The sequence below is a fragment of the Melopsittacus undulatus genome, chromosome 1 (assembly GCF_012275295.1).
Source record: "Melopsittacus undulatus isolate bMelUnd1 chromosome 1, bMelUnd1.mat.Z, whole genome shotgun sequence".
In the NCBI taxonomy this organism is placed as follows: domain Eukaryota; kingdom Metazoa; phylum Chordata; class Aves; order Psittaciformes; family Psittaculidae; genus Melopsittacus; species Melopsittacus undulatus.
The window spans coordinates 84963802-84976873 of record NC_047527.1 but is presented as its reverse complement, the minus strand read 5'-3'; the positions used below and the strand labels follow the sequence as shown (position 1 = coordinate 84976873).

At 41.9% G+C, this 13072-nt stretch overlaps 1 protein-coding gene across 1 annotated transcript in view; it reads right to left on the bottom strand.

Annotated features, from left to right (window-relative positions):
* GMDS (GDP-mannose 4,6-dehydratase) overlaps positions 1-13072 on the bottom strand; it is a 413709-nt gene that overhangs the window by 335737 nt on the left and 64900 nt on the right. The window contains exons 3-4 of the mRNA XM_031049754.2: positions 12553-12640; positions 8192-8301 (exon numbers count right to left, since the gene is read on the bottom strand). Of these exons, the coding sequence (XP_030905614.2) occupies positions 8192-8301; positions 12553-12640 (198 nt within the window). The remainder of the gene's footprint in view (positions 1-8191; positions 8302-12552; positions 12641-13072) is intronic.

Sequence of the window (13072 nt, the reverse complement as noted above, 5' to 3'; positions counted from 1 at the left end):
TGTTACTGAAAATGTTTAAACTACACACAGCAGAACACCACATACAACAATTTGAAAGAAATGCTCAAGAGGCTTATTCTGCCCTCTGGTGCACTCCATCCCAAAAGGACACAGCATCCTGAACAAACCCCAGGAGAGCACAAGAGCAACTCCAACAGTGTGAAGTAAAAGGGGTTTGCTGAGCTTCATACACTAAGGCTGTTCAGCACCTTTCAGGATCATAGCCTGGATGATACCTGCACAAGCAATAGCAGTAAAATATTCTGCAGGACAGAAGACAGAACAACTAATTTATATACTTTTGTAATTAAGGCAGTGCACCTAATCGCACTGGCTAAGGACCAAGACACCATCATGTGAAGCACTGTGCAAATAAAGAATTTACTGGTTTGTATAAAAATTTTGTAGTGATATTATGTTCATAAGGCTGAGGTTGCAAGATGCCACCACCAGTAAACAGATGAAGGAAAATGAACAGGTATCCAAGCATGCCATAGAACACAGTACCACAGGCCCATACAGGGATCATACACTAATCAGATGTAAGCTAGGGCAGCAGGTTCTGTACTTAGTCTTTTATAGCACAAATCAGGTTTGGAAACTTGCTGTTTGGCTAATAAAATAAAATACCCTATATGATAAATTAGAGGTAATTTGATATCATCTTGAGACATTCGATATCATTGTGAGACATAAAATATTCTATAAAGCATAACAATAAAATTATCTAACTCCATAAAATTAAGGTTTGTTAGGGCTATTTTTGTGTACGAGTTAAGTCTTACTGCATCTCAGAGTGCTGTTAATATGCCAACAGCCAAACTTCTTGTTTTATAAAACACACACACAAAAAATCCACCAATTTTCTCAGAAGCTGCAAAATTCTGTGACATTCATAAGATTAAAACCTGTGCAATAATGTAACAGCACAACAATCTATAGAGCAACCATGAGATACAGTATATAAAACATTTACTATGGAAGTTGTGATACACAATTCTAAGCCTTCCAACTAACACAATACTAGAAAAGTTTTACAATTAATTCCTTGAATTATTTAACCTGCAGTTTTATATAAGCAAGATTGTACCAAATTTAAAAAAAAACAAAAACCAAAACCAGAAATACCCAAACAACCTTCCCCCCCAAAAAAAAAAACAAACAAAAAAACCCCCACCCTTTTCCCAAAAGGAAGTATTGCAGAATCAGAACCAAACTAGTTAAGCACACAGTTACCATGTAAGTAAGTAGCATAATTACAATTACAAATTCATAACTACCATGACAATGAAAATCATGCGTCCTATCACTGGATGCCAGTGAGAAGAAATCAGCACCTCTCTCTCCATTTCCACTCCTTGAGAAGAGCTATAGAGGGCAATGACATCACCTCTCAGCCTCCTTTCCTCCAAAGCAGACAAACCCAGTGTCCTCAGCTGCTCCTCACAGCACAGGCCTTCCAGCCCTGTCACCAGCTTTGTTGCCCTCCTCTGGATGCATTCCAGGACCTTTCTGTTCTTCTTAAATGCTAGGGCCTAGAACTGCACCCAGTACTCAAGGTGAGCCTGCACCAGCACTGATTCCAGCAGGAAAATCACCTCTTCTAAGTGGCAGGTCGTACTGGGTGGGATGCACCTCAGGATGCAGTTTGCCCTCTTGGCTGCCAGGGCACATTGCTGGCTTACACTGAGCCCACTGCCAGCCAGCACCTTCAGATCCCTTTCTGCAGGGCTGCTCTCCAGCTGCCCCTCTCCCAGTTTACACTCGTGGTTGGCATTCCTCCATCCTGGGTGTAGAATTCAGCATCTGCTCTTGTTTGGTTTCACGTCACTGAGGATTGCCCGACGCTCCAGTCTGTCCACAACCCTCTGCAAGTCCTCTTGTCCCTCAAGAGTCAGCAGCACCTCCCAGCTTAACATCATCAGCAAACTCGCCAATGACACATTCAACTCCTGTATCCAGATCACTGATAAGAAGATTGAACAGAACAAGACCTAGAATTGATCCCTGAGGAACACCACAGTTGCCAGATGTAGCCCCATTCACTACAACCCTCCGAGCCCTGCCATTCAGACAGCTCTTCACTCAGTGCACCATGTGTCTGTTCATCTCACAGCTGGACAATGTGTCCAGAAGGCAGGGACGGTACCAAAAGCCTCTCAGAAACCTGGAAAAGCAAGATCCACCACCACACCTTCACTCACCAGACAGGTGACCTTATCACAGAAGGATCTCAAATTATCTACCCAGGACTTTCCTTTTGTGAACCCCTGTTGACTGTGCCTCAGGGTCACACTGAGTTGCATACCAGTTTTACATTGCCACAGTAAAGGAGATGCTAGAAAGAATGAAGTGAGGGCTAAAGATGCTACCAGATGACTGCACTGTAATTCGGGGGTTTGTGTCCACTGGATTGTTTACCATCCTTTCATACAATTGACCTGAAACCAAAAAATCCTGCAGACAAGCTTTAAGCCTTCATATTTCAGAAAAGCATCTATTGGTAAAATCACAGTTACAGAAAGGAAACCTCTTTGCATAACGGAGAGGAGCAGCAGCAGCAGGGCTGCACTGGGCAGGGCTGCAGAGCCCCCCCTCACCTGTGTGTCATAGTGCCAGCAAGCACCAAGACAGCACCACAATGCCCTGGGCAGTATAAGGCCAGTGACCTCCATCAGTGCTTTGGAGCCGCAGTGCCAGGCACTGGAAGGGTTCTTGCTCCCAGGCTAGATGAGGCCAGCAGCATTTTGCTGTTGTGGGAAGCCCCTGAGATGGCTCCAGGTGGAGGCAGAAAAGGCAGGGCCAGTGTCCCCTTGCTGGCATAACCAGCCCGTGGACCAGGAGCAGGTCTTGCTGCCATGCTCAGGGAGTAGCCGATCCCCAGCGCTGGGGTCAGGAAGGAATTTTCCCCCGGGGCAGACTGGCACTGGCCCCGGGGTTTTTTGCCTTCCTCTGAGCACTGAGCACGACCACTTGTCAGGGCTCCTCTGGTCCTGGTGCTCTGGGTTATCACCTGGTGCTCATGCACCACGAAGGTGGCCCCTCGTGTCCTGCAGCTTGGGGGGGGGGAAGGCTTTTTTGCCCCCAGGCTGGACTAGCAGGTGTCCCCGGGGCTTTTTGCCTCATCTGCAGCCAAGCACAGCCCCTTCACGGGGCTCCTTTGGGTCACTGTGGCCCAAAGGCAGCGGCTCATGCTCCACGCAGCTGGCCCTCGTGCCCTGCATCCGGGGGGAGGCAGCCTTCAGCACTCCCAGGGTGGCCCCTGCGTGGCCCCGAGACTTGCTGCTGTCCTCTGTAGCACTGAGCACCACCTCGAGTCAGGTCTGCCCTGGCCCTTTCTGGCTGGGCTCTTCCATTGCTCTTGCCCCACCACGGCACCACTCCTGCCCCAGCCTTCCTCTCTCACGCTGCAAGGGAGGCCTTTTTCCACATAAACTGAAGGATGTGTCAGCCTGCTGCTGGCTACGCGTGTGCATCGGCTTAAGGCTTGTGAGCACCGGCTCTGACAGATTCAGGAAGAGGAAATAGGATCTAAGCTAAACTAGACTGAAATTAACTCAACTCAATGGAGATAAATAAAAAACAAAATCTTGATTTATAAATAAATAAAATAATCTTTCCACCTGTAACCTCATTTGTGTCTGATTTGTGTCTTTGAAAGCGTTTCTGATGCTGAAAACCCCTTGGTATTTCAGGTAAATAACAGTCACATCCTTGTACAACTCCTCGTGAGTGCAGGGAATGGAACAGAATAGAATGGAACAGAACGGAACAGAGCAGTTATGCTATGTCATCCATACAGTTCTGCAGGACAAGCTCTGATGTAGGCCTGAGGGGGTATCTGCAGTGCAGGTCCCAAGGGAGGCTGCTCTCGGGCCTCCAGATCTATGAACACTCTCTGTTGGCAACATCCAACAGCACCTTCAGCTGCATTAAGTGTCACCAGAAGAGCAGGAAGGTGATCTTTTGCCTCTACAGTACTGAGTGGTGACAGCACTGTGAATTCTAGGCTATCAGAATTATGTACAGACATAACAGTCCCACAGTGGGCTGAAAGATTTGAGCATCTGTTATGTGAAGGGCTGTTTAGAGCTGTGTTTGTTTGCCTGGAGAAGGCTCATACGGGGCTCTGAGTGATGTGTGTAAAAATTCCTGATGGGTGTTGGGAAGAATAAAGATGACCCAGACAGACTCTTCTCTGTGGCAGCCAGTGACAGGAGGTGAAGAGAAGGGCAAGAAATGAAGTACAGGAAATGCAATTAAAACAAATATGCAAAACTTTGTGGTGGTATGCGGTGTGGCTTTTTTACCGTGAGGGTGATGGAACTGCAAAGATGAAGGAACAGATTGTTCAGGGAGGCTACGGAGTCTCTATCCTACTTAAAACTTCAATGGACAAGGTTCTTTGCAACTTGCTCTAGCTGACTCTTCTTTGCGTAAGGAGCTAGGACTACACACTCTCCAGAGGTCCCTTCCAACCTTCAACCATTCTGTGATTCTGATAAGTTTATACTATAACTCCTGATTGTGTTACTTCAAATTTCTTCTCCCTGCAACAATCCCAATTTCCTGCTGCCCAGCATGCAATCTATAACTTTAGGATGCTGCAGAGCCACAGGTTTTTACATAAGGTGGAATTTTAGTCCATGCGCTCTGAAGATGTTGTTGACATTTCTTTTATTTATTCATCTTCCCTGCTGCCATTTCACTCTCCATGCAGTGTGAAAACAGACAGTCACATTAACAGGTACAGTGATGAAATTAAGTAGTAGTTCATAACATGTTTGGTTCACAGCCATTAGGAATCAGTATTTGATGTGGGTAAAACCAAAAAATAATCAGAAAGAAGTAAGGTCTTCAATTTTGCCAGCATTGGTAAAGAGTGAAAAGGCCCCCAGGACTGAGGGCCTTCTCTTTGGAGAGCACAGAAAAACAGAAGCAGAAATAGAGAACATAAAGCTGAATTCAGTAGACAAGTGTAAAGGGATATTTAGTCAAATGAGGGGTTATATGAAAAGAGCCCCTTGATTTTCACATTTCATCTTTCAGTTAGGCTTTGCTTCTTAAACTTAATTCCCATGAGATTCTAAGCACCCACATGTCTATAAGAACTTAAAACTAAATAGAACTTTAATATCCCCTAAGAACTCATAAAATACATGTGCTATAAAATTTCTGGCAACAAATGCCAGCATTAAGTAGACAAAATAACTTTCTACTACACAATAAGATTTAAAGAAGTAAACTAGACAATTGTGGCTATCTGCACTACACCCAAATTTACTAGGCTATTTACATGACCGCTATGACAGCAATAGCCATACAACTGGAGCTGTTTCTTCAGTCCTATTATGTTTAACTGCTAAGTGCAATCAGTTTCAAGTGCTGAAAGCAAGTAGTCTTTTACTAATGTTGCACTGCCTTTTTGCTTCAGAAATTTATTAAAAAATATTTACCACCTTCACCAGTTCAACAGAACTCAAAAAAATCTTACAGGTCAGTCAAATACTGATGAGATCACTTTTCCTTCAGAAAAAAAAAATAGTTACAAGTTCACATCTCTGTGTGTGTGTGTGTGTGTGTGTGTGCATCTACTGAAATACTGTGCAAGAAGAGACTCTAATATAATTTTAGCCTACCTAACATCTGGATAATTGTTTTTCAAGACATTCAACAGATAGAAGTATATGAGTATAGAGTTACGCACCACAATTTAAACTAAGCAATTTGCATGCTGCTGATACACAGTAATGGCAAATCATAGTCAACACGCTGGATTCCCAAAGCACCAAAAGCCAAAGCAGCAGGACATGTAAAGACTGGAGAGAAAAAATGAGGCTAAACTGTTTACTTAGTAACTCTGAAGTGAATGTGCTACTGTTTTCTGAACATCCAATAGAAAAGCTCCAGTGCAAAGAGCTAATCCCTGTTTCTTACCAAAACAGACAGGAACACACACTGGATAATTTGTTCCTACTGATGATATCATTCTCTTAAGTTTACTGTTTTTAATAAGGAGCAAGTTTAAGTCTTCTCTCACTTTCTTTCACGAACAAGATCAGATCAGCCTCTCAGTGACCTACTTTATGAGTCATAGTCCTCACTATTTATGATTCAGAAAAACGTCTTCTCTGACAGTATTTCCCAGACTACTGTGGGCTCATTCCAAGAACCAATTTCATCTTCATTGGTTTCCTACAGGAAACCAGCCCAACTTCCTATTATTTTATTTTCCTTCATTTCAGCACGGCTCACATAAACTAACTGGAAGTGAGAGTGATAGAAAACTTTATTCTGCATAAACACAAGCCAACGCAAACACCACCAAAAAATACTGAACACGTCACTGGTTCAAAGTCACCAGAATGTGAAGCAAGCTAAGATTAGAATTTCTTTTCCCTCCTTCCCTAAACACGATGCACAAAGGCAAAGCCAGTAAGTTTATATACCAAAGTGGTAAAAGTTGTTCAGATACCTGCTGAAGACATTTACCCCCAACAGATCACCAAGCTCTATTCCCTTGTCTAACACTGGGAATTTTTTCAAAATGCACTGTCGAACTGCTTTTAAGCCCAACTTAAAATACTACAGCCAAGTTCCCCAATCACCTCAGTCAACAGACTTGGGGCGCCTAGATTCTCTCCTCAGCTGTAAGAGCAGAAGTATTACTGGAAATGCTAGGAAGCATAATAAGCACGCCCTCCAGAAGTCTGTCTAGATTTCCAGTAGGACTGCAAACATTGCCTAACTATTGGGCTGCCACATTCTGGCTAACTTCTAAGAGATCCATTTTGATGGCTCCTCACTGTGCTCATTATATCCCTAAGGCACACAAGATCTCCAAAAGCCAAGACTCAATGTCTGATCTGCACTGGTTCAAAATGTTCATGCAGTGAGATACTTGAGGAATAAACTTTCCCAGAACTCTTGCAATGTCATGCAAGAACCTATAGCAGCATCACCACCATCCCTTTATGCCCTCCCAGTGGAGCACTGTGATTTGAGCTGTTAGCAGCTGCAGCAGCCACATGGAGATAGGTCGGGACTAGAATACTAGTAACATGCTAACCCCACCTAAGGGACACAAGTATTTTCCCTGTAGATTGTTATCCAATGCACTTGTTCAAGAAAAGAAATGATGGAACATTTAGTTGTGGACTGCAAATACCCAGCAGGGTTTGCTGGCTCAGGTTTCTCTCTGCAAAGCAGCACTTCCATTGCCATCTGGACCAAAGCTGCCCTTGGACTCATGCAGCCTTGCTCTTATACTGCTGTTCCTCAGCCAACAAACCAAACCAGACTAATGCTTAACATGCAGAAATCAGATAATTACCAGTTAAGAATACTTTCATATCACATGCAATAAGGACAGGAGATAAGACTCACACACTATTTATTTTAAAGAGAATTTGCTGCCTGGTCATCAGTTTCAGCTTGTAATCATGAATCGAGGCATGATCAAGGTTTTTGCAAGTAAACAGAGATCACCTGTTAACAAACCAAGCTTTTCCACGAGACAGCAATATAGCTTAACATATGTAAAATACAAACTAAAGTTACCCTCTCTGTTATTGTTCATTTTTTCCTTATGATGCACCAGGCTTGCTAGGGTCACGTTACCCATCTTCAGCTTTCAGTTTCAGTTTCTGTAACTCTTTGCCAACCAAAAATACAGAAATTTTATAATACCACTAGTAGGAGCAAAGCTGTTTTCTCTATTTGTTGGTCAATCTTTCAAAGAATACCACCTGAATGAAAACTGGTATAGGTGAAGCCCTTCTAGAAGTGATACACTCTGGTACATGTATTGATTTTAATGCAAACAGAATAATGTGATTCTAAGAACCATTTGACCTAACAATACTAAAAAACTTCTCCACTAGGACTGGTCAGCAGCCAACTCCACAACAAAAGTTGTTCCAATGGTACTAAAATCAGATTCTTAAACCTGTGGATTTTGTTGATAATGACAACTTAGCCTTACTTAATCCGACATCTTAATATATTTTTAGGAGTAAGACTCATACAGTAATTCAGCACTGCAGCAAACAACTATCTGGATTTAAGGCAGTGTTTACCTGCTAAAGTTAGCAGTCGTTAAAGCAGCTACGAATGCTGCAGTCTAAAATAATTAAAGCAGTATGCCACTGCCAATGCATATTGGTAATTCTCAGTGCTAGAAGCTACTCACCTTGACATGGCTCTGAGCTCCCAGGTTGTATATCTCAGTCGGTTTGACTTCATTAATGATCTTCACCAGGCAGGTGCTGTCTGTAAGATCACCGTAGTGCAGCTTCATGTCTTCAGAGTTTAAGAACACAGAGTTAATACACTTTAGTCCCAGAACAGTATGGCAATTCTTGGTCCAAATGCTATTCCAGGTTTAAAATCCAAGTAAACAATTACTGGAAAAAGTTAAAAGATCACCAGCTGAACAAAGTTTTGCTTGTTGTTTTTCCGTGCTTTAAGCACAAAATACATTTCCTTGCAGAAATAATAACTACCATTTCAAATTCTCTTTTCAATAATCCAATTTACCTAGCAGCACTTACATTTCTTTAACAGTTTACACTCCATTAACTCAGGTAGTATAAATTAGAACAATGCCATATACAGAATTTCAGCCACAAACCCTCACATTATTTTAAGGTTTCTAATATCACTCACAAAGACTTTTAATCAATTAAGCATACTCCAATAGCTTTCTCCTCCTTCCCACAATATCATACATGTTTATGTTCCTTACTGTAAAGTTTCACAACACAACAAAAATGTCTGATACAACTACAAGATGAACATTAAAGAACATTAAAGTAACATTACAGTACTATGTGCTGCATTTATTACTATTGTTTTCCCATTTAAAAATATCAATAAACACCAAAAACTAATTTCAGAGAACATTGTAAATGTCAATGAAACATACTTCATGATACTACACAGGAAAATGTCAAATCGGGTTAGGTAAGTCAGTCACAGAACTGTTATTTATTCTTTCCTAAGTTACTTTCCAATCTGTGTGTGAAAAAGTAGGTAAGAGCTTAAGACCAGCTTCTCTTATGGTACACTTTTTTTTGTTGTTTTTAACAGTTTAAGGCAGCAAGGAAATACAGATCACACAGTTCTCGGATGCTCAGCTCTACACATTCCTATTTAACATGTGCTTGAGGCTCCTCAGGTTGATAAAATGACACAGCACAGCAGGTCACAGTGTATTCTTCAAATTTGCTTTTACATCTGCATTGCTTGAAAACGGACAGTTCTGAAAGGTCTTCAAGACCCAGATGAAGCTGTGACAGGTAAGGGAATGGTAGTGCAACTCTTTCAAAAAAGAGATAACTGTGATTAAGTATGAATGCTGGCAAGCAGGTTATGACCCCTTTTGTGCATACACATCGATTATCCATGGTGGGGGCTGCCTTCATTACTGCCATCAGTCCTATACAAACTGCACTGGTATAACACTTCATTTCTACTTGTATGGAACGCAGCTGTCCTGCTTTCAAAATGAAATTCAATGCATGAAACCACATGCACGGGCCCACATGAATGCATGGGCCACAGCATGCACAAGATCCCAAATGGTTACAGGATAAAACTATTCTGATATTGGTTTTAACCTGCAATCTTTAATACTGTTGGTGTCCAGACCACCTTAAAAACTGCTACATTTTTCTTACAATGCTAAATAGACATGCAGAGCAAGCACTACCTAACCTATTTCTCTGATGGCAGTTACCACCTTTTTCAAGAACTCTCTGAGCTGGTGGGAGCAGGGAAGAACTCAAATGCACTACCTTTTCTGTACCAGAAAAGAAAGCTTCCCCTAGGCAACAGGAGACCCTCTTCTGCTGCTGCTAACCTTGGCTGGGAGTTAAACAAAATCACCCTGCCAGCTTAGCCATCCTTCCAGAGAGCATGGAGCAGATGACATTGATCTAAGAGGTCCAGGGAGCAGCAGCAGCTCTGTAGGAGCCTTAGGGTCTGAAAGAGCAACTGGTTCCTCTCCAGCCTGAGCAGAAGCTGAGCAGGAAAGACAGTCAGGCTCTCTCTTCCTACACCAGAGACATTCAGTTCTGCCACCATCCCCAGGCCAGAGAGTAGCCTCAGAGCTTCCCAGGGGAAGGTGGGCTGCCAACAAAGCCAAGCATCAGAAATACCCTTAAATGATTACCTTAAATGTAAAGGTCTCAAAGGGGAATACCCATTTTGGTCTACAATCAAGTTTTTAAAGATTCTTGTCCAAAAGGGCTTTTTTGAATGGGAGCAGGACATGAGACTTTGCTCATTTTCTGACCGATGAATAAGAGATCCTTCAGGAGTAATAGGCTAAGTGGAAAGACTTCCTAGAAATGGGGTTTATTTGGTACAAAGATTTATAAACACAGATTAAATGTCAAAACCTTTGGGGCTCAGCAATATTATCCAATCTATAAACCTCCTTAGAAAGCAATAGCTGAAAGGCTTGCTTCAGGAAACAGCTTGTTTTCCTTCTTGTTCTCCCTACTATATTTTTTTTTGTATAAAGAGGTTCACTGTCTACGAAGATCATCATTGTGCACTGTGTAATCAGTTCCTCATGGGAAGAACACATACAGCAAAGACAAAATTAGGGTTTGCTCACATCAACCACTATTGCTTCTTTGCTTCCTCCAGTACTGGCTGGAAACCCATTGTTTCCAAACAGTTTCCATGGAGCAGCTTTTCCTGAGATTCCTAGTCCAATTCCCCCTCCTCCTTCCCATTCATATGGCTGCATTCCTCAGTTAACGAAAATTAGATAAAAAGTGAGGAAAAACATTTAAGGTCTGCTTTCTTTTCCTTTATTCCATACCTTTCCTTAAATGTTCATTTACATATTTCTCATGATCTACATTGCCTTTTCAAATCACTTTTCACAGTCACACGATGGTCTTCACAATGTACAGTTCCTATTTGATTTCTCTTGCTTGATATTACCTTGTAAACCCTGAATACAAGTCATAGGAAACACAGTTCTTGCATAGTCCTTGACAGAAGCACAGATTTCAGTATTCTTCACCAAGATATTTTATTCAATTTTACCTCTCTCTCAACCAGATATTTTAAGGAGCAATGTGCAGTAAATAGCAACTATCCACAGTTTTCGGTTGTTTTGTTTTTAATTACAAGCAAAGATCAAGTGAACTCTAAAAGTAGCATCATATCTTACAATTTGATAAAATTAGGCTCTGTTCAACCATGGGAGAAGCAGACTTCAAAATACATGAGACTGCATAGAGATATTTAGTGTTAATAATAACTTAATTTGGACTATTTAGGACAGTGTCATTCTGTACAAGTCTATAAAACATGAATACTTTAGAGAACTATATGCTTGCTAAAATGCTCAATCCTGCTGAACTGGAGCCGTCCAACATTTGAGCTTCTCATCAAGTGACCAGTTAACCTTCTTAAAGTATTCAAAACAATTTCTGCAAAGTGTACACTGAAGGCAATAATTTTAGCTTTCAAAATTATCGTCAGTAACAGAATATAGTAAATTGTTAGCTGATTTCCAAAAACAAGGCCTTTCCTTCAAAAAAAAAAGTATTAATTTCCTTGAGTGCAGAAATTCAGAAGATGCATTCTTCCTGTCATCAGTAGGAAGTAACCATGTCATATTCATGCTGTCATGCAGGCTGTCCCCAAGCCTTCACCTTCATGAGGCACTAAGAAACTCATGAGGATACAGAAGTGGAGTACTTAAGATAACTGCCTCAAAACCTCCCACATTTTACTATTCTGATAGCTCAGTTTTTAACCTCCTGTAGCTTTTTGCAGACTCAGCCATTTTCTAATTGCTACTGCCTAGGTATGTGTGAACTGTCTCAGCATTTTCACACAATTCCTTATAGAATCATAGAATAGTTAGGGTTGGAAAGGACCTTAAGATCATCTAGTTCCAACACCCCTGCCACGGGCAGGGGCATCTCACACTAAACCATGTCACCCAAGGCTCTGTCCAACCAAGCCTTGAACACCTCCAGGGATGGAGCATTCACAACTTCGTTGGACAACCCATTCCAGTGCCTCACCACCCTTACAGTAAAGAACTTCCTCCTTATATCCAATTTAAACTTCCCCTGTTTACATTTTAACCCGTTACCCCTTGTCCTGTCACTACAGTCCCTAATGAAGAGTCCTTCCCCAGCATCCTTACAGGCCCCTTTCATATTTCCCCCTCTTAGTAACTCTCACACACAAGAATATCTATGTTTTGTATCACATTTTCATCAGATACAGTCATCATTTCCTTTCTGAGATAGAGCAGCTAGCTAACACAAGCAGAGAAAAGGAAAGCTTAGCTCTCAAGTGTGTTTTTTTTACTTGTTTGTTTGTTTTAAATAACCAATCCTAAATCAAGCACAGCTTAAAAGTAACTACTTGTTACTAACACTTAGGTACTGGGATTCCCTTCCTGCTCCAGCACATCTTTCAGCACCAACACACACCGCAGACTAAAACCCAAACCCCTTGCCCCAAAAAACCAACAAAACCCGAAGTCACCTTAAATATAAAACAAAGTCTTACTTCCTTCAATATGAGCCTGTGGGTTCTTATAGAGATGTTCAATCCGGCCTGTATTAAAAGAACTAGACCGACGAACGATGCCATGCACCTGGGGGGTTGAACAAGGAGAAATACAAAAGGTAAGCATTAAAAGAGAAGTGTTCACCATCATCACCTCTCTTTTCACATACACAGGCCTAACCCTTCTATAAGGTAATCAGAGCTTGTCTCTATTTCTAAAGACAGACAATTATCCAAATCATAACTAAATAGTTGGAGGAGAGCTCTGATGCTGTCATTTACTTTCATACCTCTGAGTGGTTTCACCTTCTCCCTTGTTGACACCACTAGCAGCCCAAGCATCACAAATGGTACAGGAAACACTGAATTGCCCTAAAGCACCATCTCCTAGTGAGTAAGACTTGTCAGCACTGTTGGAGTTGGAGAAGCAATACGTGAATCCTGAGATAACCACTTCTCCCTGGCTGCAGAGAAGTCTTTCTAGAGCCAGAGATGATGGGCATGGAAAAAGCAGCAGCAG